The sequence below is a fragment of the Triticum aestivum genome, chromosome 4B (assembly GCF_018294505.1).
Source record: "Triticum aestivum cultivar Chinese Spring chromosome 4B, IWGSC CS RefSeq v2.1, whole genome shotgun sequence".
NCBI lineage: Eukaryota > Viridiplantae > Streptophyta > Magnoliopsida > Poales > Poaceae > Triticum > Triticum aestivum.
Window position 1 is genome coordinate 55539067 of NC_057804.1, and position 26288 is coordinate 55565354.

The 26288-nt window shown below is 47.4% G+C and overlaps 3 protein-coding genes and 1 pseudogene across 12 annotated transcripts; all 4 read left to right on the top strand.

The window, feature by feature from the left end:
- The first annotated feature begins 578 nt into the window (after nt 1-578).
- LOC123090971 (RNA cytosine-C(5)-methyltransferase NSUN2) lies at nt 579-7752 on the top strand. Of its 5 annotated transcripts, none has more exons than XM_044512347.1 (15): nt 579-893; nt 994-1076; nt 1640-1706; nt 1795-1910; nt 3097-3163; nt 3281-3329; nt 3503-3588; nt 3800-4053; nt 4121-4200; nt 4905-4990; nt 5564-5656; nt 5973-6318; nt 6444-6946; nt 7051-7279; nt 7352-7752. In XM_044512347.1, exons 1-15 carry the CDS (start codon nt 633-635, stop codon nt 7552-7554), a joined length of 2523 nt encoding a protein of 840 aa, XP_044368282.1. In that variant the 5' UTR covers nt 579-632; the 3' UTR covers nt 7555-7752. The 5 variants fall into 5 exon arrangements, with proteins under 5 accessions (XP_044368282.1, XP_044368281.1, XP_044368283.1 ...); XM_044512346.1 differs by having other exon boundaries at nt 580-893; nt 988-1076; XM_044512348.1 differs by having other exon boundaries at nt 580-893; nt 988-1076; nt 4148-4200.
- Nucleotides 7753-9729: 1977 nt separating this feature from the next.
- On the top strand, nt 9730-11458 carry LOC123090972 (lecithin-cholesterol acyltransferase-like 1). Its single transcript, XM_044512351.1, has 2 exons — nt 9730-10222; nt 10337-11458. The coding sequence occupies exons 1-2, from the start codon at nt 9822-9824 to the stop codon at nt 11253-11255; spliced, it is 1320 nt and encodes a 439-aa protein (XP_044368286.1). The 5' UTR covers nt 9730-9821; the 3' UTR covers nt 11256-11458.
- A 687-nt stretch (nt 11459-12145) lies between these two features.
- On the top strand, nt 12146-15860 carry LOC123090973 (serine carboxypeptidase-like 18). Of its 6 annotated transcripts, XM_044512352.1 has the most exons (13): nt 12146-12376; nt 12460-12605; nt 12718-12794; nt 12880-13002; nt 13101-13203; nt 13609-13646; nt 13757-13858; nt 13951-14031; nt 14387-14458; nt 15083-15201; nt 15291-15404; nt 15522-15567; nt 15655-15860. In XM_044512352.1, exons 1-13 carry the CDS (start codon nt 12192-12194, stop codon nt 15736-15738), a joined length of 1290 nt encoding a protein of 429 aa, XP_044368287.1. In that variant the 5' UTR covers nt 12146-12191; the 3' UTR covers nt 15739-15860. The 6 variants fall into 6 exon arrangements, with proteins under 6 accessions (XP_044368287.1, XP_044368288.1, XP_044368289.1 ...); XM_044512353.1 differs by lacking the exon at nt 14387-14458; XM_044512354.1 differs by lacking the exon at nt 13951-14031.
- An 8236-nt stretch (nt 15861-24096) lies between these two features.
- LOC123090975 (lecithin-cholesterol acyltransferase-like 1) lies at nt 24097-25529 on the top strand (annotated as a pseudogene).
- Nucleotides 25530-26288: the final 759 nt, after the last annotated feature.

Here is a 26288-nt window from a genome sequence, read left to right on the forward strand (position 1 = left end):
CATCTATGTTCACATCCTTGCGGTTCACAAACACTGCCTGAGATTTTGCTTGACGAGCTTGATTGAGCATCCCCTTCCACCACCATGAATGCCAAACGGAAAGAACACCACACAAGAACAGTAGATCGACTCGAAACAACCCAGCCTAGAGAGACAGATGTAGCTATCCATGAAACAACTTGTGCAACTGATGTCGAGTAGGAAACTAGGCGGGTCCGAGATTGAAGAGATTGGAAACTTAGGATGGACAAAGGTCCACACGAGTAGAGAGCATCCTAAGTTGGCACTAAGGGATCACGATATGTTCAATTGAGGCTACAAGTGGAGGTGGGATTAAGTAGGACTAACTAATCCATCCCACTTAAATTACTTTATTAATGGACTCCCATTGAAAAGGAAAAAAACAATAATCGGGCTAGTCAACTTATCCCATTAAGATCCCACCTTGCCCGCTAAGCTAGACAACCCAGGTGTCGCAGCATGCTACCGTCCGCCACTGCGCCCCCGCTCCCTCCTTCCAATGAAGTACATGAAGTCGGCCCGTTGGAGTTGCTCTAATCTTCTTTAAAAAAATAAAATCCCACGCAGCTATTCCAGCACCCACAATCCCGGCGGACACGAGGGCGAGCAACATGATAGCCCTACGGACACCCATCTCGCTCCTTCACCTCGGCGCCGCCGCCGCCGGCCAGAGGAAGCGATGCACCGGAGGCCACAGGAGGCGCGGCCACGCGCAGCGCCGCCACTTGAGCGGGGCGCCCGAGAGCCTCTGGAGGCGCAGACCCCGCCCTCCCCGTTCTCCCGCGCCAACCGCCGCCGCCACCCGCAGCGAGTCCAACACCTCGTCGCAGCCACCGCCCCTTGAGAACGCTGCCTTCGAGGAGTACTACAAGGTGCGGCTGCTTGCTCGTTCAGTCATACGTTGTAAATAAATTCTACTGAAATGTCGTTCCTTATGGCCTGCGTGCACATGTATACGCCTTGCAGGAGCAGCGAATCGTTCGCGAAGAGGAGTGGGACGCCTTCATGAGCGTGCTCCGGAGACCATTGCCAGCCACTTTTAGGGTCAATGCTAGGTGATACTGGTTTCTCTGAAATGATGTGATGCACTTACCAGTTACCACATTGGCCTTCCTTCCATCCTTTGATTTGACTACTTCCACATTTTTGGGCACAAACATTGCTTGTTGTATGTGCATTTGGACTGGATCCCCTGTTCTGTTCTGTTCATTTCTCTGCTTTCTTACTCCTAGAAACTGATAGCCCCTTCCAAATTATGTATAGTGTGATTTTTGTTCACAAGCTGGGCTCTACAGAATTGCTGATCCGGGATTTCTAACTGCGAACCGTTGCAATCACTAATACACACAAACGTGGCATGCTAACTGTGAAAGTTCATGTACTTTTTGGGCAAATAATTCCGATCTAGCCATTGCATGTGGTACCTCTACAAGCTGAAGTATTTCTAAAATATATACTAAACAAACCACAGAATTGGAGGGTTACCTTTTCTCGGCAATACCATGCTCCTTTCCCAGACTGTTATCTTTTGTATGTTTGATACAGTGACGATTACTTCATTCTTCTGGCCATGTTGGTGATTCTTACTTAATAAGTTGAAGTCACCTTTCCTTTTCAGCTGCCGGTTTTTGAAAGACATTTGCTCCAGATTAGAAAATGACTTCAGGAGATCTTTGGAAAATGAGGTTACATCTTGCTTGATTTATACACTTCAATTGATGCCAGTTCTTGTATTTTCTGATGCATTTCTTAACAAAAAAACTATTTGCAAAGGTTAGTGATGAATGTGGAGAATATGCTCTCAGTCCCCTGCCTTGGTATCCAGGCAATCTTGCATGGCATTTGAACTTATCTCGGAAGCAACTGAGGAAGAATCCTGCACTTGAGAGGTAGTAAAATCACATGATGATTATTTTAAAATAATATTTCTGATGGCATTGTGTAACCATCTGTCTTCATGTTGTAATCAAAGTCCTCCATGCACCAAATATGTGTCTTTAAATTCTGCAACATTCCTGCCTCAATGAATTCTTGCAGCCAAGCTTTTAAATCTAGGCCGATACGACCGATATATAGGCCGATATATCACTTTTGGGGCCCAACCGATATGAACATGACATATCATTTGGTAAATATCATTTTTCAACATATCATCCGATATGGACCGAAATATCGACCGATATGGCCGATATCTAGCTCGATATGTCCACCGATATAGAATGATACGTAGAAGACAACAATTCTTTATTAGAAAGCAGTGAAATAAGAGTATATTATCAAAGTCATGCACAATGTTTCATACAAATGCATATATATCGTATTGTTTTTAATCATAGAGTAAGGATTTTGTGAATCTTTCCTTAATATTTTCTTAATCAATAAGTTAAACTAGGAATCTAAAAGTGTTATGTTAAAGCATTGACATCATACATTTTCATTTACTAAAAATAAATGTTTTGAACGAGAATAATAAAAAATAGACATATTTTCTCCGGTATATCTACATATCGTCCGATATATCACCCGATATCCGACATCCGATATGTCGAAGCCAAACCGATACGAACCTGATATCCGATATTTTAAAGCTTGCTTGCAGCATATATCCAAATTGTTGCGTTTGTGGTTTGTAACACTCATGTACTAGATCATGTGAAATCCAGCTCTCCTTTTATGCTTTGCTTTAAAATTCTTATACCATTCATAGGTAGCAAAACCTGTCATACATTTCATTTGGGCCTTTATTATACATTTCATGAAATCTTTTTGGAGATTTTTTAGAGTGCCAATTGAAAGTAATTACACAGAATTAGCACAGATATTTATATTGTGCAGCACAGTAGCTACTCTTTATGTGTATAAAATAAGACTGCGTACTGAACTGTGAAATTTGGGGAGTGCTTAGTTTTATCGCTTGCCATTATTAACACACTGTAATATCTCAACTTATTTATCCACGATTTTCTCACATTCAGATCATTGTTATACTTAAAAATGAGTTGCTGTTGCAACTTCATGTACTTTTGTATCTTTGATTATACCACTGTTTGTAATCTAACCATTCGTACATCCCAGTTTTCATGAGTTTCTAAAGCACGAGAGTGAGGTTGGTAACATAACCAGGCAAGAGGCTGTTAGTATGGTGAGCAACTCTTACCGAACACCTCATGGCTATTTTCACCTCAGCTATCATGTATTTTAGTATCTCTTCGCAATATTACATTACACCATGTTTTGATAATTGAAATAATTTCTGCAGGTGCCACCACTATTTCTGAATGTACAAGCTGGCCACCATATTCTTGACAGTATGTTAGCCTACTACTCTTGGCCATAATCATGGACTCCAGTGTGTTCATACAAGTTGACTGCCTTCCAAGATATTATCGTATATTAGGACTCTTCGATTTGATAGGGAAACACAATAACTCTGTAATATATCCTCGCAATCTACTTATCTGGCTTTTTTTATCTTGTGCAGTGTGTGGTGCTCCAGGATCTAAAACGTTCCAGCTACTTGAGATGATTCATCAATCAAAAGAGCCAGGGCTACCTCCAACAGCGCTGGTACTGTTATACATGTCACATCTGTTACATATAGCACCACAATCTAATAGCTATGTTTCCAGAGAAGCTCCTGCTGATTTGCAGAGAAGAACTTTGGTTTCATTATATATTATGTGTAGCTAGCACGACACTTGTTATAGTTCACAAAGAAATAATCAGAAAAGAAAGTTGTAGTTATACACGTTCCTTTCCTTTGCGAGATTGTTGTTAGGTCATAGCTAATGATTTAAAAGTACAAAGATGCGACGTCCTCATCCATAATACAAAGAGAATGTGCACTGCCAACCTGATAGTGACAAACCATGAAGCACAAAGCTTTCCCAGTTGTTCTCTTGCGAAGGATGATTCAGAAGCTTACAAAGATCACTGCAAACCACAAAGGCTAGAATTCGACCGTGTACTATGTGATGTCCCCTGTAGTGGTGATGGAACACTCCGGAAGTCTCATGACCTTTGGAGAAAGTGGTAAGCAATTAAGCATTGAACCTTAATTCTACCACTGCTGTTATGTTTCCATTCAATTTTTAATCAGGGTCATAATATGTGCACTGTTCCGGAGCTCAAGCATGGGGAACGAATTTCATCTTCTCCAAGTAAACATTGCTATGCGTGGTAAGGTTTCCTATCATGTGAATTGTAGATGATACAGTTTCAGGGAGAAAAACACAAAATACAGAAAAATGCAACGAGAGAGGAGGCGGGTATAGAGATAATTCAACATGTTATCAACTACTCCCCCCGTCCCATAATATAAGATGTTATTACCTTGGTTCTGGGTGTAACCACTTAGCATTATGTTATCTTGGTTCTGGGTGCTGATATTTTTGCAAACCAAGCTATCAGCTATGAACCACTTAGCTATATGTTATCAACTATTTCATGACCCTGCATATGATCTTTGTACTTAGAGGTTTAAGGGTTTCTCTGTAATGGTTATTATAAAAGGCATCCGATTATAAGTGGTAATTCTGCTACTAGTGGAGGAAGAGATACCAGTAAAATCAGTCGCCAGGACCACTCAGATGGATCCCACACTATGAAAAGAGAGGCATCTGCTTAATCACATTTGAATTAAGCATTTGACTATTTGTTTTCCTCCTTTTTTTCCCAACATGGTCAGAAACCTGTATCCATGAGTTTTGAATCTTAAGGTTTATGGAATGGTAGAACCGAAGTTTTGAATCTTAAAGGTTTATGGAATGGTAGAACGGAAAACGGTGCTGAATATAATTTGGATCTATTTTGTGGCCAAAATGTACGTTAGTCGAAGTTTCCTTATAGCGTGTAGTATCAAAAGTTTAACTTTGTTTTTTCAGGTATTGCCTTACTTAAAGTGGGTGGTAGGATGGTTTACTCAACTTGCTCAATGAATCCTGTCGAAAATGAAGTTGTTGTAGCCGAGGTATTTGTTTGATTTTAGGAGCATTGATACATTATAGATTCCACCTACTGTTGAGCAAGTAGAGAGTATTATCTTTTACAAGGTATAGATATAGACTGAACTTGAGCCAAATCTGTGTGCACTTGAGGACCTTTTGGAGTACCTCTAGGTTTGTCTTTCTAGTTGGCTAGTTGCCTTATTTATCTTATAGCACAGCAGAAGTAGGCCTAGTAATGTACCTCCTTTCGTCGCTTAAAATGATGTTTACTTAACATGCTCACTAATCCGGATATGGGGCTTAAGACAAACATAAGCCCGTCTGAATTGCCTAATCATAAGATTCTTGATAGAGTTATTTTCTGGGGAGCAAGATTCCCAGTGGAGTACAAATGACAGTTTTCATGCTGACCAACTAATGCAGTTGGCTGGTTAGCAGCTACCATTTCTTTCTGTGTATTTATTGCATCTATGCTGTATCTCAGAACCTGGATATGTATAGAGCCTTTCTAAATTAATCCTTTTCTGTACTTGTTTTTTAATTTATGTTGCATAACATGATTCGTCGTCGTATTTGTTATTATTTTACATAATCAGCTTCTCCGGAGAACTGGAAGCTCTGTTGAACTACTTGATGTTTCTAATGAGCTACGAGAATTGGTCCGCCGCCCTGGACTTAGCACTTGGAAGGTTCGTTGACTCACATCGTGATTCTCTTGCTATTCTGTTTTCTCTGTGCTCTGTCCACCAGATTGGTGCTTTTTCCTAACTATTAGTTTTCTAGTATTTTAAAAAAATAATTTTCTATTTTCTTTTGTGTTTAGTCCACAATATAGGTGCCTGTTGTTTCTGCTAACTATGATATTATCGAATTCAACCTTTTTCTGTTTGGTGCTCAGTTGAGCAGTTGCTCCATACTGGGCAATACTGCATACTAGATATTAGGTGCCAAAACTTTGCTCTTCTAATCTGCTTTCCCCAATGGTTCCCCTTGTGACTTTTGCAGGTGAATGATAGAGGATCTTGGTTTCAGACTTATGAAGATGTTCCTGACAGTAGGAAGAATATAATATTGCCTAGCATGTTTCCTTCAAGGACAAGCATCCACGAAGGCCATACAGTGTATAACAGCTTTGATGTTAATTCAGAGTACAATGTGCCGTTCTCAAGAAATTTCAACATTGGAGATACAAACAATGTTAATTGTGATACAGGTGGCATTTCAAATAGTAATTCTGTTCAAAGCTTGGGTTCAAAATTTCCTCTGCATCGTTGCATGAGAATTGTTCCTCATGACGAAGACGGTGGGGCATTTTTCATTGCAGTTATTCATAAACTGTCCCCGTTGAATGGTAACCTCATGTTTTTGTTTCTGCATAAGATATTCTTTTACATTTCATAAATATTTCCTTATGTTCTGATTTACTGATATGCACTATCAATGATGCACTTAAATGTATTGTTGACATTATTTCAGAAAACCAGGTGATCAAGGTGAGAAAAACTGAGAACCTGCTATCAACAAACAGGACAGTGAAACTTCAGGAGCAATGTCAGCATAGAATTGTTTCTGAAGCTCTTGATGATAAGAAGTTGCTTGATGGACAGAATAAATTAAGCGTGGCCAACCAAACTTCAAAGGATGACAACCGTATTGAAGTTAAGGTGGTATCTGATGATGTAGAATATAGTCAGACAGAATCAGGCGATAGAAGTCATAGAATGGATAAGTTGGATTATCAACACAAGTGGAAAGGAATTGATCCAGTCCTATTTTTCAAAGATGAGGCTGTGATAAAAAATATAGTATCTTTCTTCGGTATCGAGGAATCGTTTTCACTAGAAGGTCATCTGGTGACAAGAAGTACTGATAATGCAAGGAGAATGTACTATGTATCAAAATCAGTACGAGACATTTTAGAACTGAATGTACAAGTTGGTGAGCAGATTAAAATTGCTTCTCTTGGCGTAAAGATGTTTGTAAGCGCTCCAATCAAGCAGATTTTAATATATTTTCATGGAAAGAGTGCATATTTTCTTTAGCCGAAGCAATGAACTAACTCTGTTTCCTTGTTCACGGTCAGGAAAGGCATAGATCAAAGGATGGATGTTCATGTGCATATAGGCTATCTTATGAGGGGCTGTCATTGCTCTTCCCATACATGAGGAAGCGGATACTACACGCATCTCCAGTCGACTTCCAGCATCTTTTACAATATCGAACCATTAACTTTGCTTGTTTTGCCGATGCTAGATTCGGGGAGGAGGCTTCATCTTTGATGCCTGGTTGCTGCGTTGTAGTGCTGCGTGAAGGTAACATTATGCCCTATGTAGACCTGAAAGAACCCATCACTTATGGTAATGTAAATCTTGTTAATATTTCAGGGTGTCAAGTTGCGGATTCCATAGCCAAGGACCCCTCCCCAATCGCCATTGTTTGCTGGAGAGGAAAGGCGACTATGAATGTTTTGGTTTCTCCGGCCGATCGGAAGGAACTGCTAGAATATCGCTTTGGGTTCAAAGCATTCAAAGTCGAAGATGAGAAATCCAACAAAGAAATCGATGCATTAGCTGAAGGGAGCCTATAACAATGCTGTAGATGATCAGAACTTGCATTCCAATGAGGCATAGTAAACAAAGTTTACCGGCATTGCCAGGATTTGCTGCTGAATGTCGAAGGACTATTTAGAGCAACCCGAAGGTGATTATCTGCTGGTTTTCAGTGCACATTTTTCACTAATCTTGTAATACAAGTTAATTTCATATGAAAAAGAAATGTTAATAGCTTTTGAATGTGCCAGACCATGCACCATCGAGGAAAAAAAACATGTCACCATGAATTAATCCATACCAACTTAGGTAAAAGGGCAAAACCACAGAGCAGGTAGTTGCTTGTTGATTGAAGAACCTGCGGCAAAGAACAATATGTAGAAGAATTCTTTCTTTCTGAAAGAAAGAAAATTGTGGATGCAATATCTGACTTTTCATTATGTGGTAGTGATGCACTGGTAATTCTGAAGTGAATGAGATGAAGTAATGTGCAAATGTTCTCAAATGTCTTAGGATAGTCGCCACTGGTATTTGATCTTTTTTTAAGGACATTGCTAGGCAGCAAACGGTTGCAGCGTTGCACAAACGAGCGCGTTTCTATTTTGGGCAGGTGTCAGCGCATAGGCCCACGGTCCATACATAAACGGCTTTGCTGCTCACGCGCCACATATATTAAGTGTTGAAGAGGCGGGAATCCATGCTTGTCTTGCTGGGTCTGTACGTTTGGTTGCCTGCATCTAGCCCAAACAACCCCGTTGGATGCAAGGAAAGCTGCTTGGTTCTGTACATAAGGTTCTCTCCCTCTAGTCCTCATCCCGGTGGTGCGTCTAGTATCATTAGTGGGCGTGTGAAGATGCGTCTCCGGTGGATCTATCTTTATCTTTGGTGAACCTGCTCGGATCTGATCGTCGTTCGTCTACGTTCGTGAGTCTTTAGATTGGATCCTTTTGATTTACGATACTCTTCATCGGCGGCGGTTGTTGTTCTCGTGCGCTGGTCTTATGGGGTCTTAACAAGATGACTTTTCGCTTGTATATTACAACAGGTTTTGCTGGCTCCGGTGAGGGAAGGGCGATGACGGCGGCGCGTCTAAAGCTCGTTTCAGTGCTTGTAGTTGTCGCTTGGTGGTCTATGAATCTGCATGCAATTTTTAGTCGCCACTGGTATTTGATCTTTTTTTTAAGGACATTGCTAGGCAGCAAACGGTTGCAGCGTTGCACAAACGAGCGCGTTTCTATTTTGGGCAGGTGTCAGCACATAGGCCCACGGTCCATACATAAACGGCTTTGTTGCTCACGCGCCACATATATTAAGTGTTGAATAGGCGGGACTTCATGCTAGTCTTGTTGGGTCTGTATGGCGCATTTGGTTGCCTGCATCTAGCCCAAATAGGCCCGTTGGATGCAAGAAAAGCTGCTTAGTTGTGTACACAAGATTCTCTCCTTCTAGTCCTAATCCCGGTGGTGCGTCTAGTATTGTCGATGGGCGTGTGGAGTTGTGTCTCCGGTGGATCTGTCTTTGTCTTTGGTGGATTTGCTCAGATCTAATCGTCGTTTGTCTACGTTCGCGAGCCTTCAGGTTGGATCCTTTTGATATGTGATACTTTTCAGACGGCGGGTGCTGTTCTGGTACGCTAGTTTTAGGGGGTCTTAGCCAGACGACTTTTCGACTGTATATTACAACAAGTTTTGCTGGCTCCGATGAGGGAGGGGCGATGACGACGGCGCGTCTTCGGCTCGTTTCAACGCTTGTAGTTGTCGCTAATTGGTCTATGAATCTGAATGTAATTTTTATTATTTCTGGTGTCCGTTGCACTGCCACGATTGAATATGAATATTTTTGGGGCGCTATTTTTTTCCAGAAAAGCTTAGAAAGGGGTTAAGCTCTGAAGAAAGGAAGAAGTTTTTTAGTGCGAGGGGTAGAGATGCTCGAAGCTCGGTGCGTATGAACAGAGCAATCGATTGCACGGCGCATAGTAACAAGTACTAGCAACGATGCAGCGTGTGCAGTGAGTGACTGGTCACTGTCCCCACTTAAATCGCAGGTAGGCTACCAAGGAACGCTACGCGGCTACGCAGTACTGTGGCGTGATTAAGCAGTAGTTAGACGCGAATTGATCGCAGATTCACAGCGCACCCGAGACTACCGACCCCTCCAAGGACGACGTAACTACCATTTCCACCGTACGCGCGCCCTGCCTTTTTAGCCACTACTACAAGCCATCCGATCCCAAGAGACAAAACAGCGAACACCAAATCCCAAAACAAGCAAGAAAACCAAAAATTCCATCACACAAACGCCCATCATGGAGAGATATCCGCTACGTATGGTCGTGCTGTTAGCTATGCTGTCGCTGAGCTCGTGCTGCGCCTCGTCGGCCGGCGGGGGCGGCGGGCAGCTGCTGCACCCGGTGATACTCATCCCGGGCTCCGGCGGCAACCAGCTGGAGGCGCGGCTGACGGACGACTACAGGCCGTCCAGCCTGACCTGCCGGGTGTGGCCGCTGGTGCGCGGCCGCGGCGGCTGGTTCCGCATGTGGTTCGAGCCGTCCGTCGTCGTCGCGCCCCTCACCCGCTGCTTCGCCGAGCGGATGATGCTCTACTACGACCGCGACGCCGACGACTACCGCAACGCGCCCGGCGTCCACACCAGGGTCTCCGAGTTCGGCTCCACCTCCACCCTCCGCTACCTCGACCCTACCCTCAAGTAATCCATCGACCTCTTCTTCTTCTACTACTATTTCTTCATGTCAATGATGCAGATGTCGCAATCAGCAATGGGCCAATGGCAGTGAGACGACATGCCAAAATTGACGTGCAGGGTCCTGACGGGGTACATGGACGTCCTGGCGAGCACGCTGGAGAAGGCCGGGTACGAGGAGGGGCACGACCTCTTCGGCGCGCCCTACGACTTCCGCTACGGGCTGGCCGCGCCGGGCCACCCGTCGCAGGTGGGCAGCGCCTACCTGGAGCGCCTCCGGCTGCTGGTGGAGTCCGCGTGTGCGGCCAACGGCGGCAGGCCGGCGATCCTCATGGCGCACAGCCTAGGCGGGCTATACGCGCTGCAGTTCCTAGCGCGCGCCCCGCCCGCCTGGCGCGCGGCGCACGTCAAGCGGCTGGTGACGCTGTCCGCGCCGTGGGGCGGCTCCGTGCAGGAGATGCTCACCTTCGCCTCCGGCAACACCCTCGGCGTGCCCTTCGTCGACCCCACCCTCATCCGCGACGAGCAGCGCAGCTCCGAGAGCAACCTCTGGCTGCTGCCCACGCCCAAGGTGTTTGGCAACACCACGCTCGTCGTCTCCCAGCGCCACAACCGGACCTACTCCGCCAAGAACGTCACGCAGTTCCTCAACGACATCGGGTTCGCCGACGGGGTGGAGCCGTACCGGGCGCGGATACGGCCGCTCGGCGAGGTCCTGCCGGAGCCGGGCGTGCCGGTGACATGCCTCGTGGGCACCGGCGTGGACACGGTGGAGAGCCTCGTGTTTGGGGACGAGGGCTTCGACGCGGGGCCCGTGGAGGTGGTGTACGGTGACGGCGACGGGACGGTGAACCTCGCCAGCCTCATGGGACCGATCAAGGCCTGGTCCGACTCGCCGTCGCAGGTCCTGGAGGTGGTGGAGCTGCCCAAGGTGTCGCACATGGGCATCCTCAAGGACAAGAGCGCCCTCGACCAGATCCTCAGGATTCTTGATTCCATCAATCTAAACGCCACGAGCACCACGACTTATCAGTCTTAAAACAAATATATGTTTGCAACAGTAGGTTTTTTCAGGGTCTTTTCGTTGGGAAAATGTTGTTGGGATTTGATAGCTAGTGGCACTTGCCAGATGGGAGTAGAGATCAACCATCTTCTTATTGACTTCAACAAGGATTCAACAAAGAGACATCTAGTGTTGAGTCGGAATATGGGCATATTTTATTTTAGAAAAGAAGAATTATCCCCGTCCTATGCATTATAATGATGCATGCAACCATTTTATTAAGCAAATATCCGAAAAGTCTGTGATGTGGTACAAGCTCGCTCGGAGCTAAAAAAGTAAAGTTAAGATAAAAATTGCCCGGCAAAAATAGGACGAGATGACTAAACATCTAGACCTAGGTCCATGTTTTTTTAAACTCCTTGGATTTGAGGAGTTTTTTTTCAATAAAAATGAGTTAAAGTTTGAAAAGGCATTTAAGGAGTTAAATTCAGTTAGAGATGCCCCTAAGATAGCTACTCCATCCGACTCGAAATATAAAATCATTTCTGATACTATAATAGTGTAAAAGATGGTCTTACATTTTGAGACGGGTGGAGTACTTTCTCGTTCTTTCCTTTCCTTGTTCCCTGTGCTTGGACAAAATCTTGCATTTCCATTATGTGACTAACAAAAAGGGCATTCGTAAAAAACTGAATTCTGATTTTGTCCACAGTGAGCTTGAATATCCTGGTTCACCGTTTCTCCGTGGCGTATATATACTGGTTTTTCATCTCTACTTGTTACATATTCTGGTCGACAAAACATTCTCCTGTCGACGGAAATTAGTGAGTAGGCGAGCTTTCCTTTTCGGAAAGAAGGTGACATGCCAACCGTTTCCACGTGACAATACCTTCCACGCATCCAAATTGATTCGAGCAGCAGACAGCAGTACAGGTACGGCTACGTGCCTAGAGGCACAAAGAAAGAGAAAGAATGTCCTCGAAGCTTCTCCGGCTGCGTACCGCCAGGCAACGCCACTTCCTGCCGCCGCCGCTGCTGCAGCTCGTCCCCGTCCTCCTGCTCCTGCCGCCGTCACGCCCGGCGTCGGCGGCGGCGGCGACGGCGGTCACGCACCTTCCCGGATTCGATGGCCCTCTGCCCTTCAACCTTGAAACAGGGTAAGCTCTAGGTGCGTACCTCCACAACTAAAGCTTGGTTGAAATGGCACCAGACTCATGGCCGGAGTGGCCGTGTGATGCAGGTACGTGGGCGTGGAGGAGGAGACCGGGGCGGAGCTTTTCTACTATTTCGTCGAGTCGGAGAGGAGCCCCGGCACCGACCCTCTGCTCCTATGGCTCACCGGCGGTCCCCGCTGCTCGATCATCATGGGCCTGGCCTTTGAAATCGGTCAGTTCACCAAATCGACTCCCACTTTCTGACATTTTTTTCGAAAAGGACTCCCACTTTCTGACATAATTCCTGCTCATATACATCTATCCGCCATTGTTTTGCACCATAGGTCCTCTGAAGTTTGTGTTGGCACCGTATAGTGGCGGTTTGCCGGAGTTGGTGTATAACCCATATTCATGGACAAAGGTGAGATTATAGATGATATCTTCGTCGAAATCAATTTCATTTTTGATCAGCTTTACATGGTTTAGTGACGACAATTCTCGATCAGATGGCAAACATACTCTTATTGGATTCACCGGTCGGTTCCGGTTTTTCGTTCGCTCGTGATCCCAAAGGCTACTATGTTGGGGACTACTCGTCATCTTCGCAGGTCCAAACATTTCTAAATAAGGTGATGAGAGGCATCACTGATGTCGTACCATCATACTGTTTTGCATGGAGAACTTCAAAGTGTTGATTATTGGCCGCTCTATGCATGTTTATGTACAGTGGTTCACGGATCATCCGCAGTACCTTTCAAATCCTTTCTACATTGGTGGAGATTCATATGCTGGAAAGGTGATTCCACTTATTGCACAAGGCATTTCAGAAGGTAATTATTAGCTCTTTAGAACATTGCACATCCATGCGCATTCCTGAATGTATAATAACAAGCGGGAGAAGAGAAGTAGATGGGATCATAATCAACACGACGGCGGGAGAAAAGAAGTAGAAGAGAAGAGAAGTAGATGAGAAGAGAACACTGTTTGCACACTTTTTAGGATAAAGTAACTTTTTATGTTTTTGCCTCAAATTCTAACATGGACAAAGGGGAGAGAGCTGATGTCATGGTAATGATGTCTTGTCCGACACATAGGACAAAACCGGTAAAACCTGCCGGGGGTTACAATCAGCACATTTTTCTAGAGTTGTCATATGAACTGAGGCGGTAATTTGGAATTTCACCAAGAGTTGAGGAGGTAATGTGGACTTACCTCTTGATTATAATATTCTCCAGGAATTGACATGAGGCAGCAACCTGTCATCAATCTCAAGGCAAGTTATTAGCTATCCATTGAACATTTAACTCGACAACAACAGTATAATGGAAAAGAGTGCGAGACCGTGTATTTATTCTATTGCCATGTTAATGCAATTATTTTTAGGGATATATGGTTGGCAACCCTATAGCAGATCCAAAGTTTGATGAAAATTACAAAATTCCTAGTGCTCATGGCTTTGGGATAATATCTGATCAAATATATGAGGTGATGCCACATTTGAACACTTCAACAATAGCATGTGATTTTTTTTGCAATATGCGTTGATCTAAGTTGTAGCATGGTTTCTTTTTGTGAAGAGTGCTGTGAAGAATTGCAAAGGAGATTACGTTAACCCCGTGAATGAAATGTGTGTTGAAGTGTTGCATACTATCAATAATGTAAGATTCATGTATTGCTCTATTGTTATGAACTAGTATGGTATTGCAAACATCATCTAATGCACTTCCCTTCTATCACAACTCATTTCTGAAATTTCAATTGAACACATCTTGTACAAAAAATGTGACATTGTTGCGCCAAAGACCATAGACGATGCTTCAAGAAGAAATATTTTGTTGGAAGAATCTACCCAGTTAAACAAGCCACCTGCTCGTCCAACTATAGATTGTTTTGTCAGTCTCTCTTCATCCATGGGGTGTCAGTTTGATATAAGAATTTCGGTGAATGTGAAAATTGTCACATGATGTTGTTCCCATAGCACAAACTTATCTAGAATTGTTTTCTAAATTGTAGACATATGGTTACTATCTGGCTTACTTTTGGATGAACAACAACATGACTAGAAAAGCTCTTGGGATCAAGGAGGTACACACCATGTCTGTTGCATGAAACTTATTTCATAGAGTATGCATCCGAAGGTATCATTATGTAGTTTTAACTTCTTTAGATATAAAATTAGACATGGTAGGGTAAAAAAATGTTGTAGAAGTAGAAAAAGTAAAGAAAACCATCACCTTTTGAATCCTGGACTTTGCATCAACTCTATATTTACTCATGAATTTTTGTTAAACATCTAAGTACACTAGACACTTCTATAACATCCATTGACATCATGTGGTTTGCACTAACATGACATCCAAAGCTAGTGTCACTTGGATGGTTGCGACATAGATACAATACACACGTTTGCTAACAGTGTGAGGTGAAGGTGAGGGCGACCGGTTTAAAAGGAGACGATTGGTAACTGGCAACTTTGTACAAGCCTTTATTTGCATTTTATTTTCCGAGTGTACACAATTTATTAATTCTAAATTGTATGGTTCTCTTTAGACGATTTCAAAGTTTTCATACCAAAACAGAACTTGGTGCAAGGTTTGGATTTGAGGTTGACTTTTTAGCTTAATAGGTGCCATGTAGGAGCACACCTGGCATTCTTTTTCCATTCCACATCATTTGGAACACTACTGATGAAAGTTAATTTGGCAACAGGGAACAACGAGTGAGTGGATACAATGCAACATAGGGCTCCCCTACACATACGAGACACCGAGCAGTATACCGTATCATCTCAACCTCACTATGAAAGGTTATCGTGCACTTGTGTACAGGTAAAAACAAGGGCATGAGAAAAAGTTTACTTCACATTGGCTCAAAATGTTCCTTTGCACCTCATAAGTGAAACTACTTGTGAGCGCAGCGGAGACCATGATCTCGAGGCGCCATTTCTTGGCACACAAGCATGGATAAGATCCTTGAACTTTTCCATCGTTGCTGACTGGAGAGCATGGCATCTTAGTGGGCAGGCTGCTGGGTTAAGTCTTTCTACCTCCCTATTTCAAATATAAGAAAAACTTCATGGCACATCCCTTGTGTGTTGGCTTTCTCCCCACTCTTTTTTGACATGGGATGCATCTTTTATTTTTTGTAGATTTACCATAGAATACACAAACAATATGACATTTGCCACAGTGAAGGTGATCTTGTTTTCCTTTCCAAATCATGTCCATGGGTAACCATATATGTACTAACATGGTAGAGGTCATTAATCATTATTTGTACAGGGTGCTGGTCATACTGCTCCAGAGTACCGGCCTAAAGAATGTTTCGCCATGGCTCAAAGGTGGTTGGACAATGAGCCTCTCTGAGGCATATACCCTTACCACTTTATTTTCTGTATTAACACATATCATTCTTATGCCTTTCTGCATCCATACATGAAAAGATGAACGCAATAACAGTTTTAAATGAACTTTATTTACCCTTCCTAGAAAGATTTGTTGTGGGAGAGAAAAGCATCCATCAAGGCCAGATATACCCGATCAAATTTGAAAAGAATTAAATGGGCGAATTGTGTTAGGGCATCTCGAACGGTGACCTCAAACCTCCTGCATACGTCTAGACCGCATTGTCTGGACCGTGGAAGCTACCCAACGCAGACCTATATCGGTTCGCAGCGCGGTCCATGCCGGCGGGAGGACTCTTGCTCCGTTTTTAGGTGTTTTTTGGTGCCTGTTTAGTGTTTGTGTCTTGCTCAGAAAGACGAGACAACGACGGCTATCTAAAGTTGGAATAAGGTTCTCCCTGCCTAGCCTCTATTATGGTGATGCGTCTAGCGCTATCGGAGGTCATGTGGAGATGTGTCTCTGGCGTTTGTCTTCGGTGGATCCACTCGGATTCGGTCTTCCTTCGTCTGTGTTTGTGCGTCTTCAGATTGGATCCTTCGATCTACGTTTCTCTTCATCGGCGGCAATTGCTATTTTGGTGCGCTGGTCCTTAGCACCACGACTTTCCGACTGTCTACTACAATAAGGTTTGCTCGGCTCCAGTGAGGGAGGGGCAATGACGGCGGCGCGCCTTCGGCTCGCTTCAGTGCTTGTAGTCGTCGCTAGGTGGTCTACGGTTCTGGATATAGTTTTTACTTCTTGTGTTCTTTGTATTGCCTTGATAGATGATAAATATCGAAAGCTTTTCCCGCAAAAAAGAAACCTATCTCCTGTGTGAACTTCCACTGAGAACCTCCCACCAGGCAACATGCATTAGTATATTCTTAAGTGGATTTCAAATCTTTTTTTTTGCGGCCAGAATATTGTTGCATTTACTTGTGTTTTTTTGCGGGTAATGTTGCATTTACTTGTGGAATCTTAAAACTCTTATCTTAAGATTACTTTTTATTTGATCTGCTGGAACTTCTCACATGATTTGAATCTTAATGAATATATCTATACATTCTATGCAGTTTTTAGAAATCAAATCTTCTTCTTTTTTGCGAATAAAGAAATCGAATCTTCAATTCCGCGTCAACACGTGGGGCACCATCCAGTAAAAGTCAGTGAGTGCAACCACACCATGAGCTTGGATTTGCTTCCGGCCAACTCTAATCACAGCATCTCGAACGCAATAACATTAAAATAACCGATATTAAAAAAAACATTAAAATAACCGACCAAGTCTTTTGTTCAAAACTTTTCAAATGATCGTAGCACGTATGTATGACACGCCTTAAGTTCTCGTTGACTTTCAGTAGATGAGCATTCATCGTTGCTGCACTCATCAACGCGACGTCCACATAGACGTGCCAGACAAAGCACGTCCGATTTGAACCGGCCAAACCCAACCGGAGTCCCGCAGCAGAACAGATGAGCAAGCGAGTGCGAGTCAGACCTCCCGTGCTCCGCAACCAGCCCTCCACCTACGACCCGTCACGTCACTTGACCCAGAACGAGTCGCCGATCCCTTCATATATAGCCCCAGCGACAAGCACAAACACTGCAATTTGTACGCCGTCTCCCCGCTAACAAACGGCAAAGGCGTTGCCTTCGATCAGATATGTCGGCGGCGAGCAGGGGCGTGCGCGCGCTGGCCATGCTGGGGCGGTGCGTGCGGGCGCTGGTCCGCGCGTGCGACCTCTACGTGAGCCGGATGGCGGCCTGCGCGGCGGGACGCGGGCCGGTGGGCATAGCGGCCGTGTCCCGGAGCCGGAGCCACGGGTTCCACTTCCACCACTCGGCGGGCGGCGACGGCGCCGACGCCGACGTGCGTGAGCTCATAAGGGCCGCCTCGCGCGCCGGGCTGCCCAGGCCCGCCGGCGTCGGGCCGCGGAGCCAGAGCGTGGCCATCGGGAGGATCGACGAGGACCGCCCCTGCGAGTTCGGGCTCGACGACGGCGCCGCGGCACATGCGCTGGGCCCAAGGAGCAGGAGCTGCGCCGTCGGGTCCACGGCCAAGACGCCGCGCAGGCTCGGCGCTGTCGCGACCGCTTAACGCTCGCCGACGGCACGGATGGCGGTCCGACCGTCGACTCACTAGCTAGAAATGTGCGGAGGCGCGTAGGTGACAGTGTGCTTGAATATACTAGTTGCCGGTTCGGACTGATGCGTCCGATTAATTTGAGTGCTACGCTCACTTGCTGCGTGTCAAAGTAGTGAAAAACTATGGAGTTTTTGTTCTTTTCCCGGCCTCAGGGACTATTCATAATATTTCAAAGCTGTCAGCTTCCTTGACCGTCGCCATTAAAGAACGGCATGCCCCAACCATGCCGGCCGGGTGGACGTGCTCAGCGACTCTCTTTTCTCTCGGACTCGAGGCGATCGATGTATCCGGTTTTCTTCATTCAACAACGGAATGTTTTGTGTTCGGTTAGATGGCGGCTGATTTGTCTTCTTTTCGAAATCAGTATTTTTTACAAAAATCACTCCCACCTCATCAATCAGGTTGAGCGTCACTTCGCGACTTTCTTTTTTCATAGATTTGTTTATTCAAAACGTTTAGCTCATAAACCATGTGTCTAAATCTCGAACCGTTTTTATCGTTGGATTCCTCGCGCCGACGCATTTGAGGCGCAAATTTGGGCCGCAAATGAGTCGGCGCGGACGCCAGACGGACACGAATTGAGTTTGGGTCGGCGCGTTGGGTCGCCATTTTTGTCCGCGCCGACCCAAACGGACGCGGGTGGACGAAATGGATCACCCCATTGGAGTTGCTCTAAGCTTGGTTGAAACAGCGCCAGACTCATGGCCGGAGTGGCCGTGTGATGCAGGTACGTGGGCGTCGAGGAGGAGACAGGGGCGGAGCTCTTCTACTATTTCGTCAAGTCAGAGAGTAGCCCCGCACGGACCCGGTGCTCCTGTGGCTCACCGGCGGTCCCTGCTGCTCGGTCATCATGGGCCTGGCCTTTGAAATTGGTCAGTTCACCAATTCGGTTTCCACTTTTTGACATACAGTACGTACTAGTTGCTGCTCGTATTCATCTATCCGCCGTTGTTTTGCACCGTAGGTCCTCTGAATTTTGTGTTGGCACCGTATAGCGGCGGTTTGCCAGAGTTGGTGTATAACCCATATTCATGGACAAAGGTGAGATTGTAGATGACGAAAGGGCTAGTTATCGACTAGAGGGGGGGGGGGGGGGGTGTGTGAATAGACGATTTTTATGAAAGTCTTCAATACATGAAAGTTTCGAAGACCAATAATAGAAACAACACTATTTGAATGCAGCGGAAGGTAGACTACACTAGACAAGCCATAGTCAAGTATTCAATGAAGTGAAAGCACAAAGACTATTAGCAGCTAGGTAGTAAGGATCAGAAAGGAAGATAGTGCGAAGCCAATCAGGATACATGCTTACAACAATGGAGACAGGCTTAACACTGAAGGTCTGATAACTGACTGAGAAAAATAGACTAATGACTGAAATGATACTAAAATATAAAACAATGAATGTTTGAAGACATGCTTAACAATGGAGACATGCTTACAACAACGGAGGCATGCTTAACACTGAAGGTCTGATAACTGACTGAGAAAAATAGACTAATGACTGAAATGATACTAAAATATAAAACAGTGAATGTTTGAAGACATGCTTAACAATGGAGACATGCTTACAACAACGGAGACATGCTTAACACTGAAGGTCTGATAACTGACTGAGCACTTATACTAAAAATTGAATACTAACACTGTCTTTTTTTTGCGGGAAATCTTCCGATCTATTCATCTTCAATCATGGCAGTACAACGAATACCAAAAATAATAAAAATTACATCTAGATTCGTAGACCACCTAGCGACGACTACAAGCACTGAAGCGAGCCGAAGGCGCGCCGCCGTCATCGCCCCTCCATCGTCAGAGTCGGGCACAACTTGTTGTAGTAGACAGTCGGGAAGTCGTCGTGCTAAGGCCACATATGACCAGCGCACCAGAACAGCAATCGCCGCAGATGAAGAATAACATAGATCGGAAGGATCCAATCCGAAGACACACAAACGTAGACAAACACCAACGAGATCCGAGCAAATCCACCAAAGATAGATCCGCCGGAGACACACCTTCACACGTCCACCGGAATACATCAGCGACAAATATAGATTAACCGAATCATATGGTTAATCCTGTCGACTGAGACTACACTAATTCTCGGTCGACTGAATTTTAGCAGCCCCATATTAAAATACTGGAGTTGCATTACAGGAGTTGAAAAGTCGGACGTGTCATCTTGACTTTCACTAGATGAGCATTCATCGTGGCTGGACTCATCAACGCGACGTCCACATAGACGTGCCAGACAGAGCACGTCCGATTTGAACCGGCTAAACCCAACCGGAGTCCCGCAGCAGAAGAGATGAGCAAGCGAGTGCGAGTCAGACCTCCCGTGCTCCGCAACCAGCCCTCCACCTACGACCCGTCACGTCACTTGACCCAGAACGAGTCGCCGATCCATTCATATATAGCCCCGGCGACAAGCACAAGCACAAGCACTGCGATTTGTACGCCGTCTCCAGGCGCTATCAAACGGCAAAGGCGTTGCCTTCGATCAGATATGTCGGCGGCGAGCAGGGGCGTGCGCGCTGGCCATCCTGGGGCGGTGCGTTCGGGCGCTGTTCCGCGCGCTGGTCCGCGCGCGCGACCTCTACGTGAGCCGGATGGCGGCCTGCGCGGCGGGACACGGGCCGGTGGGCATAGCGGCCGTGTCCCGGAGCCGGAGCCACGGGTTCCACTTCCACCACTCGGCGGGCGGCGACGGCGACGACGCCGACGTGCGTGAGCTCGTCAGGGCCGCCTCGCGCGCCGGGCCGCCCAGGCCATTCTTAGGTAGATCTCGGGCATGCCTGGATTCTTATGCCTAAAACGTGGCTAGTGCCTAGGTCAACTTGTGGGCTTGGTTGGGCCTTTGACGCATTCAGCTGATTGTGCCTCGATTGTCCGCATTGCACAGAAAAGAAAAAATATGTCGAGAAGATTGAGATTTGTACGAGCATTCGTTTGTCAAATTAACATGCATGCATCAACAGCACGAGATGGGGCAAGTACAGCCAGCCAGCTTAGCTTTTGTCAAAATATAAAATTTCAGTGTCGTACTAAGAAATATGGTGAAAACAGGTCAAACATTCAAAATCTACAGGACAACTGGTAGGTGTGTTTTACGAGTAATAATAATGATACTTGTGAAGCAGAAAAACCATACAAGATGAGCAAACAAGAGAAAAATTCAAGAGTTTGATTCATCGTGTTGATGTTGACGTTTCATAGCCACATCAAAGTAGGATTGCAGACGCTGGTTGGATTTTAGAGCTAGCACACAAATCGTTGTGACTCATGCCATCAACTTTTACTTTACCTATCAGATTTCCTACAACCAAAAAAATGCATTGCATACATACACGCACCATAGAATCGTACCAATGACACGAATAAAGAATGAAACCAAATAAATGGCCGGAAAATGGGCACTTCATACATGTGAACACTCAATCGTAGTTATTTCAAGCAAAGACATAACCCCATACCAAACCGAATCAAACATGTTTGTTTTGTTCTGAACAGAAAATACAAAGCAAAATGCTCAGGCTCAGATGCATGCATCATCAACCCTAGCACCAATTCCTCCTCCCACAGGCACACCTCTCCACAATCTTTGCTGCGCAAACCAAACGCCTCTACAATCTTTCCTTGGCAAACCAACCAAAACGCCTCTACAATCTTTCCTTGGCAAGCCAAACGCCTGAACCGTTGCAGCAACTCGACAGTCAAAAGCAGAGAAAGACAGCCACTAGAATCATCTTCCTAGTTACCGCCACCAACCAAACCTACATACCAAACATGAATGGTCAAGCTGGTTAATGCAAAAGAATAGATCAAAAAAAGCTATGTAAAACAGATACAGACTTAAAAACTGACAAAACCAAATAATAAGAGCAAGCAAGCAGTTCAGCTTTCAGACAAAGCGTTTGAATGCAGATTGTTCTCCCACATTTTCAGACCCAGATAAATATACAGTGAAACACATGAAATCATTTTGTGAAGACCGTGTCGTGTGGAACAACTCAGATCAGACCACTTTTATTTAACCCAAAAGCTGTGTTTTTAGAGTCTAGCTGCAAACAGTAGTGCGTCACTCTTGGAACGAGAGCAAGCTGGACCTAACAAACTCAAAATAATACGACAAGCAGGCATGGAAGGCCAAGCTTGGCAGCAAATGGCGCAAGAAATGTTGCATTCGACCACCATAAAACCCCTAGTCCAAACACTACCTCACCGCCAAACCGTCATCGCAAACGCCTCCTCCATGCATGATGTAACATCTTTAGATATCTCTCTCACTCTCACAGGATATAATGACATGCCAACCATTAATCAAGGAGACCAAAGAAGAGTCCAGACTAGTAGCGATTACGGTAGACTAGTGGCACTTATTCGGCTAACGTTTGTCTTGAGTGGATCCACGTGGATCTTGTCTTCGTTCGTCTATATTCGCGTGTCTGTAGGTTGGATCCTTCTGATTTACGCTTCTCTTCATCGGCGGCGGATACTGTTCCGGTGCGCTGGTCGTATGGGGCCTTGGCACGACGGTTTTCCGATCGACTGTGTACTACGTACAACAAGGTTTGTCCGGCTCCAATGAGGGAGGGGCGAAGACGACGGCGCGCCTTCAGCTCACTCTAGTGCTAGTATTGGCTGCTAGATGGTCTACGGACCTAGATGTACTTTTTTACTTCTAGTATTCTTTGTACTACCATGATAGTTGATTAATATACTTCCTCCGTCCGGAAATACTTATCGCACAAATAGATAAAAATAGATGCATCTAAAACTAAAATATAACTAGATTCATATATTCTCAAAAAAAAAAGAGAGAAGAATATATAAATGGGCCTAGCAGGTTCATATATATTAGACTAAAGAAAGAGGCCTAAGTCATGACGCGAAGCGTCTGATGATCGGGTTTAAAAAAAAACTGGGACGGAAGGCGTATTACGGAAAGACGTGTGTCTCTGAAACGCGCATCGGGGACGAACAGAGGAGGGAGAGAGAGACAAGATTGATCGATTGAATTTGAGGGCGAGAGAGAAAAAAAAGAGGAATGGGTGCCGACGGGCTGTCCGCGCGTCACGGGCGAATCGTCCATTCTCTGGATCTCAGCGCAACCGTTTGACATTGATTTTTTTGACCTGATGATTGACGCGCTGCTTAATCCTCCTGTCGTCGTCTTGTCTTGTGACGAGTCGCGGCGTGCACAAACAAACAAACGCCCTCACTGCTGCTAGGCTCGATCCCGCGGTGCACACTAACGCGTTCTATGGAGTGGTGACCGACCCTTCCAATCCAATCCAAGGACGACGTAAGGCCATCTCCACCGCAAGACCCTATCTTGTCCGCCGGACACAGTTTAGGTAAAAGCGGACACATGCAACGATCCAGCGGCTGATCCTATTTTACTTTTTCGTCTGTTTCGTGTCCCTTTCACCCCATCTCTAGTTCAACGTTGGTCTGGATTTGAGGCAAAAGCGGACAGAAAACGGACGCCTCGGCGTCCTCGCCGTCCGTTGTGTCCGGGCGTGCCCCACATGTCACCCTCTCTCTCTTTTCTCTTCCCTGGCCCATCGTGTCCACCCACCCATCCACACATGCAACCACAGGCTTGTCTACCAGAGCGGCGCGGCGTCGGCCGGAGCGGGGCGCTGGCGCGGCGGCCGGAGCCGGACGCGGCGCGGTGCAGGCGGCGGCCGGAGCGGGGTGCGGGCGCGAAGCAGGCGGCCGGCGAGCTCGGCGCGGACGCCGGAGAGCGCGCGGGCGCGAGCTCGGCGCCGGCGAATCTGGCAGGCGCGGGGCGCGGGTGGCCGAGCGGCGTCAGCTCATGGCGGGGCGGGGCGCGCGAGCCTTCCTCTCTTCCCCATCGACGAGAGCTCGCGGTGGCCGGGCGAGCGGGAGCGGCAGAGCGAGAACGCGGCCGGCACAGGCGAACGCACGGCCGGGCGGCAGCCAGCGCTGCGGGGCACGACGGGGCACGGCTGCGGGCGCTGCGGAGCCGGAGCAGGGCCGCTGTGTCCTCGTCTCCCGCGGGCGTGGCCGCAGGCCGCAGGCAGCCGGGCGGCGTGGCAAGGCGGGGCCGACGAGCACGGTGCGTGGTGGGCTGCTGGTGCTGCAGGACACGGCGGCGCGCGGGCACAACAACAGAAGGAGCTGCGGCGAGCGCGGCGACCGGCCGCAACTGCTGATAGCGCCGGCTTGCTTCCTAGCTAGCCAGCCCGTGCGCGTGCTTGCTAGCTAGCTAGCGAGCCGCCGCGGGTGCATGCTAGCTTGGGCTTGCAGGGCGAGCGCGGCAGGCGCACGAGCGTGCAGACGGGCCCTGCCGGCGCGCGAGCACGGGCGAGGCATGGTGGGGTCTGGCGGGACAGTTTGCGATGGTTTATTGCCGCTGCATGCACAAGTTGGCGAACGACCCAAACCGGACATGCATGTCCGTTTTTTTATCCCAAACGGACCAAATCCGGACAAAGGCGGACATCTGTTTGGTGTCTTGCGATGGAGATGGCCTAACTACCGCTTCCACCGTACGCGCGGCCAGCCGGCCTTTTTATTAGCCACTCCAACCCATCCCGTCTCGATGTGGATGCTGCAGGTGTCGCGATGCACGCTGGAGAAGGCCGGGTACGAGGAGGGGCACGACCTCTTCGGCGCGTCGTACGACTTCCGCTACGGGCTGGCCGCGCCGGGGCACCCGTCATAGGTCGGCAGCGCGTACCTGGAGCGCCTCAGGCTGCTGGTGGAGTCCGCGTGCGCGGCAAACGGCGGCAGGCCGGCGATCCTCATGGCGCACAGCCTCGGAGGGCTCTACGCGCTGCAGTTCCTGGCATGCGCCCCGCCCGCCTGGCGCGCGGCGCACGTGAAGCGGCTGGTGACGCTGTCCGCGCCGTGGGGCGGCTCCGTGCAGGAGATGCTCACCTTCGCCTCCGGCAACACCCTCGATGTGCCCTTCGTCGACCCCTCCCTCATCCGCGACGAGCAGCGCAGCTCCGAGAGCAACCTCTGGCTGCTGCCCATGCCCAAGGTCTTCGGCAACACCACACTTGTCGTGTCCCAGCGCCACAACCGCACCTACTCCGCCAAGAGCGTTACGCAGTTCCTCAACGACATCGGGTTCGCCGACGGGGTTGAGCCATACCGGGCGCGGATATGGCCGCTCGGTGAGGTCCTGCCGGAGCCCGGCATGCCGGTCACGTGCCTCGTCGGCACCGGCGTCGACACCATGGAGAGCCTCGTGTTCGGGGACGGGGGGTTCGACGCGGGTCCCGTCAAGGTCGTGTATGGCGACGACGACGGGACGGTGAACCTCGCCAGCCTCATGGGACCGATCAAGGCCTGGTCCGACTCGCCGGCGCAGGTCCTGTAGGTGGTGGAGCTGCCCAAGGTGTCGCACATGGGCATCCTCAAGGACAAGAGCGCCCTCGACCAGATCCTCAGGATTCTTGATTCCATCAATCTAAACGCCACGGGCACCACGACCTATCAATCTTAGAATATACTACTCTGGAAGCCTTCCTTCCTCCAGCATCACGGACCTTTTTTTTAGAGTTGGCAACTTGGCATCACGGGCTTGTACGTGGATGAAGTTCATGTGGGATGGTTGGTTTGCATGTTTCGCCAACATACACGCACGCCACTAAACTACACCCTATATTTGAAACTGCCTTATGGTGATACCATTACGCAGTTAGCTGAAGGCTGAGTGTTCCCCGAAAAATTAGGAGCCACCTCAGGAGGCGATTAGGGTTTCGAGTGGAAAAGAGGGCGGCCGCCGGTCAATTCTTGCCGGCGGGCTGCACACAGGGAATCCTGATGGCCGCGGCATCAGATTCGTCGAGCGGCAAGGAGGCTCTCTCGCCAAGGGCGGCCAGGGCGCGCATGGAGGAAGCCATGGGGAAATTAGATCTCACGGAAGAGGAGGCAACGCCATTGATCCTGGATGATGTTAATGATGGCGCGAGGCCAATCTGGGTGATCGCGGGGAAGGTTCTCCACCGGAATTTGTTGCATATTCAGACGATCGCCAATGCTTTGCGCCCGGCTTGGGGAAACCCTAGAGGTCTGGTGTTCCGATCGGCTGGTGAGAATATCTTTGTGGCGGAATTTGAGACTTAGCAGATCGTGATCGCGTGTGGGATGGCTCACCATGGCATGTGAGCAAGCATGCTGTGATTCTCACCGAGTTCAAGGAGAGTATGCAGCCGTCAGAACTGCAATTTGACAAACTCAGGATTTGGGCTAGGGTTTTGAACCTGTCGTTCAATCTGAGGAGTGACACAAGGGGCAAAGTTGTGGCTAGGCAAATTGATACGAACACATCTGCTGTCTAGTTTGATCCTGTTGGGGGGTTCCTGTGTGCAAGGGTGACCATAGATGTAAGGAAGCCTTTGCGCAG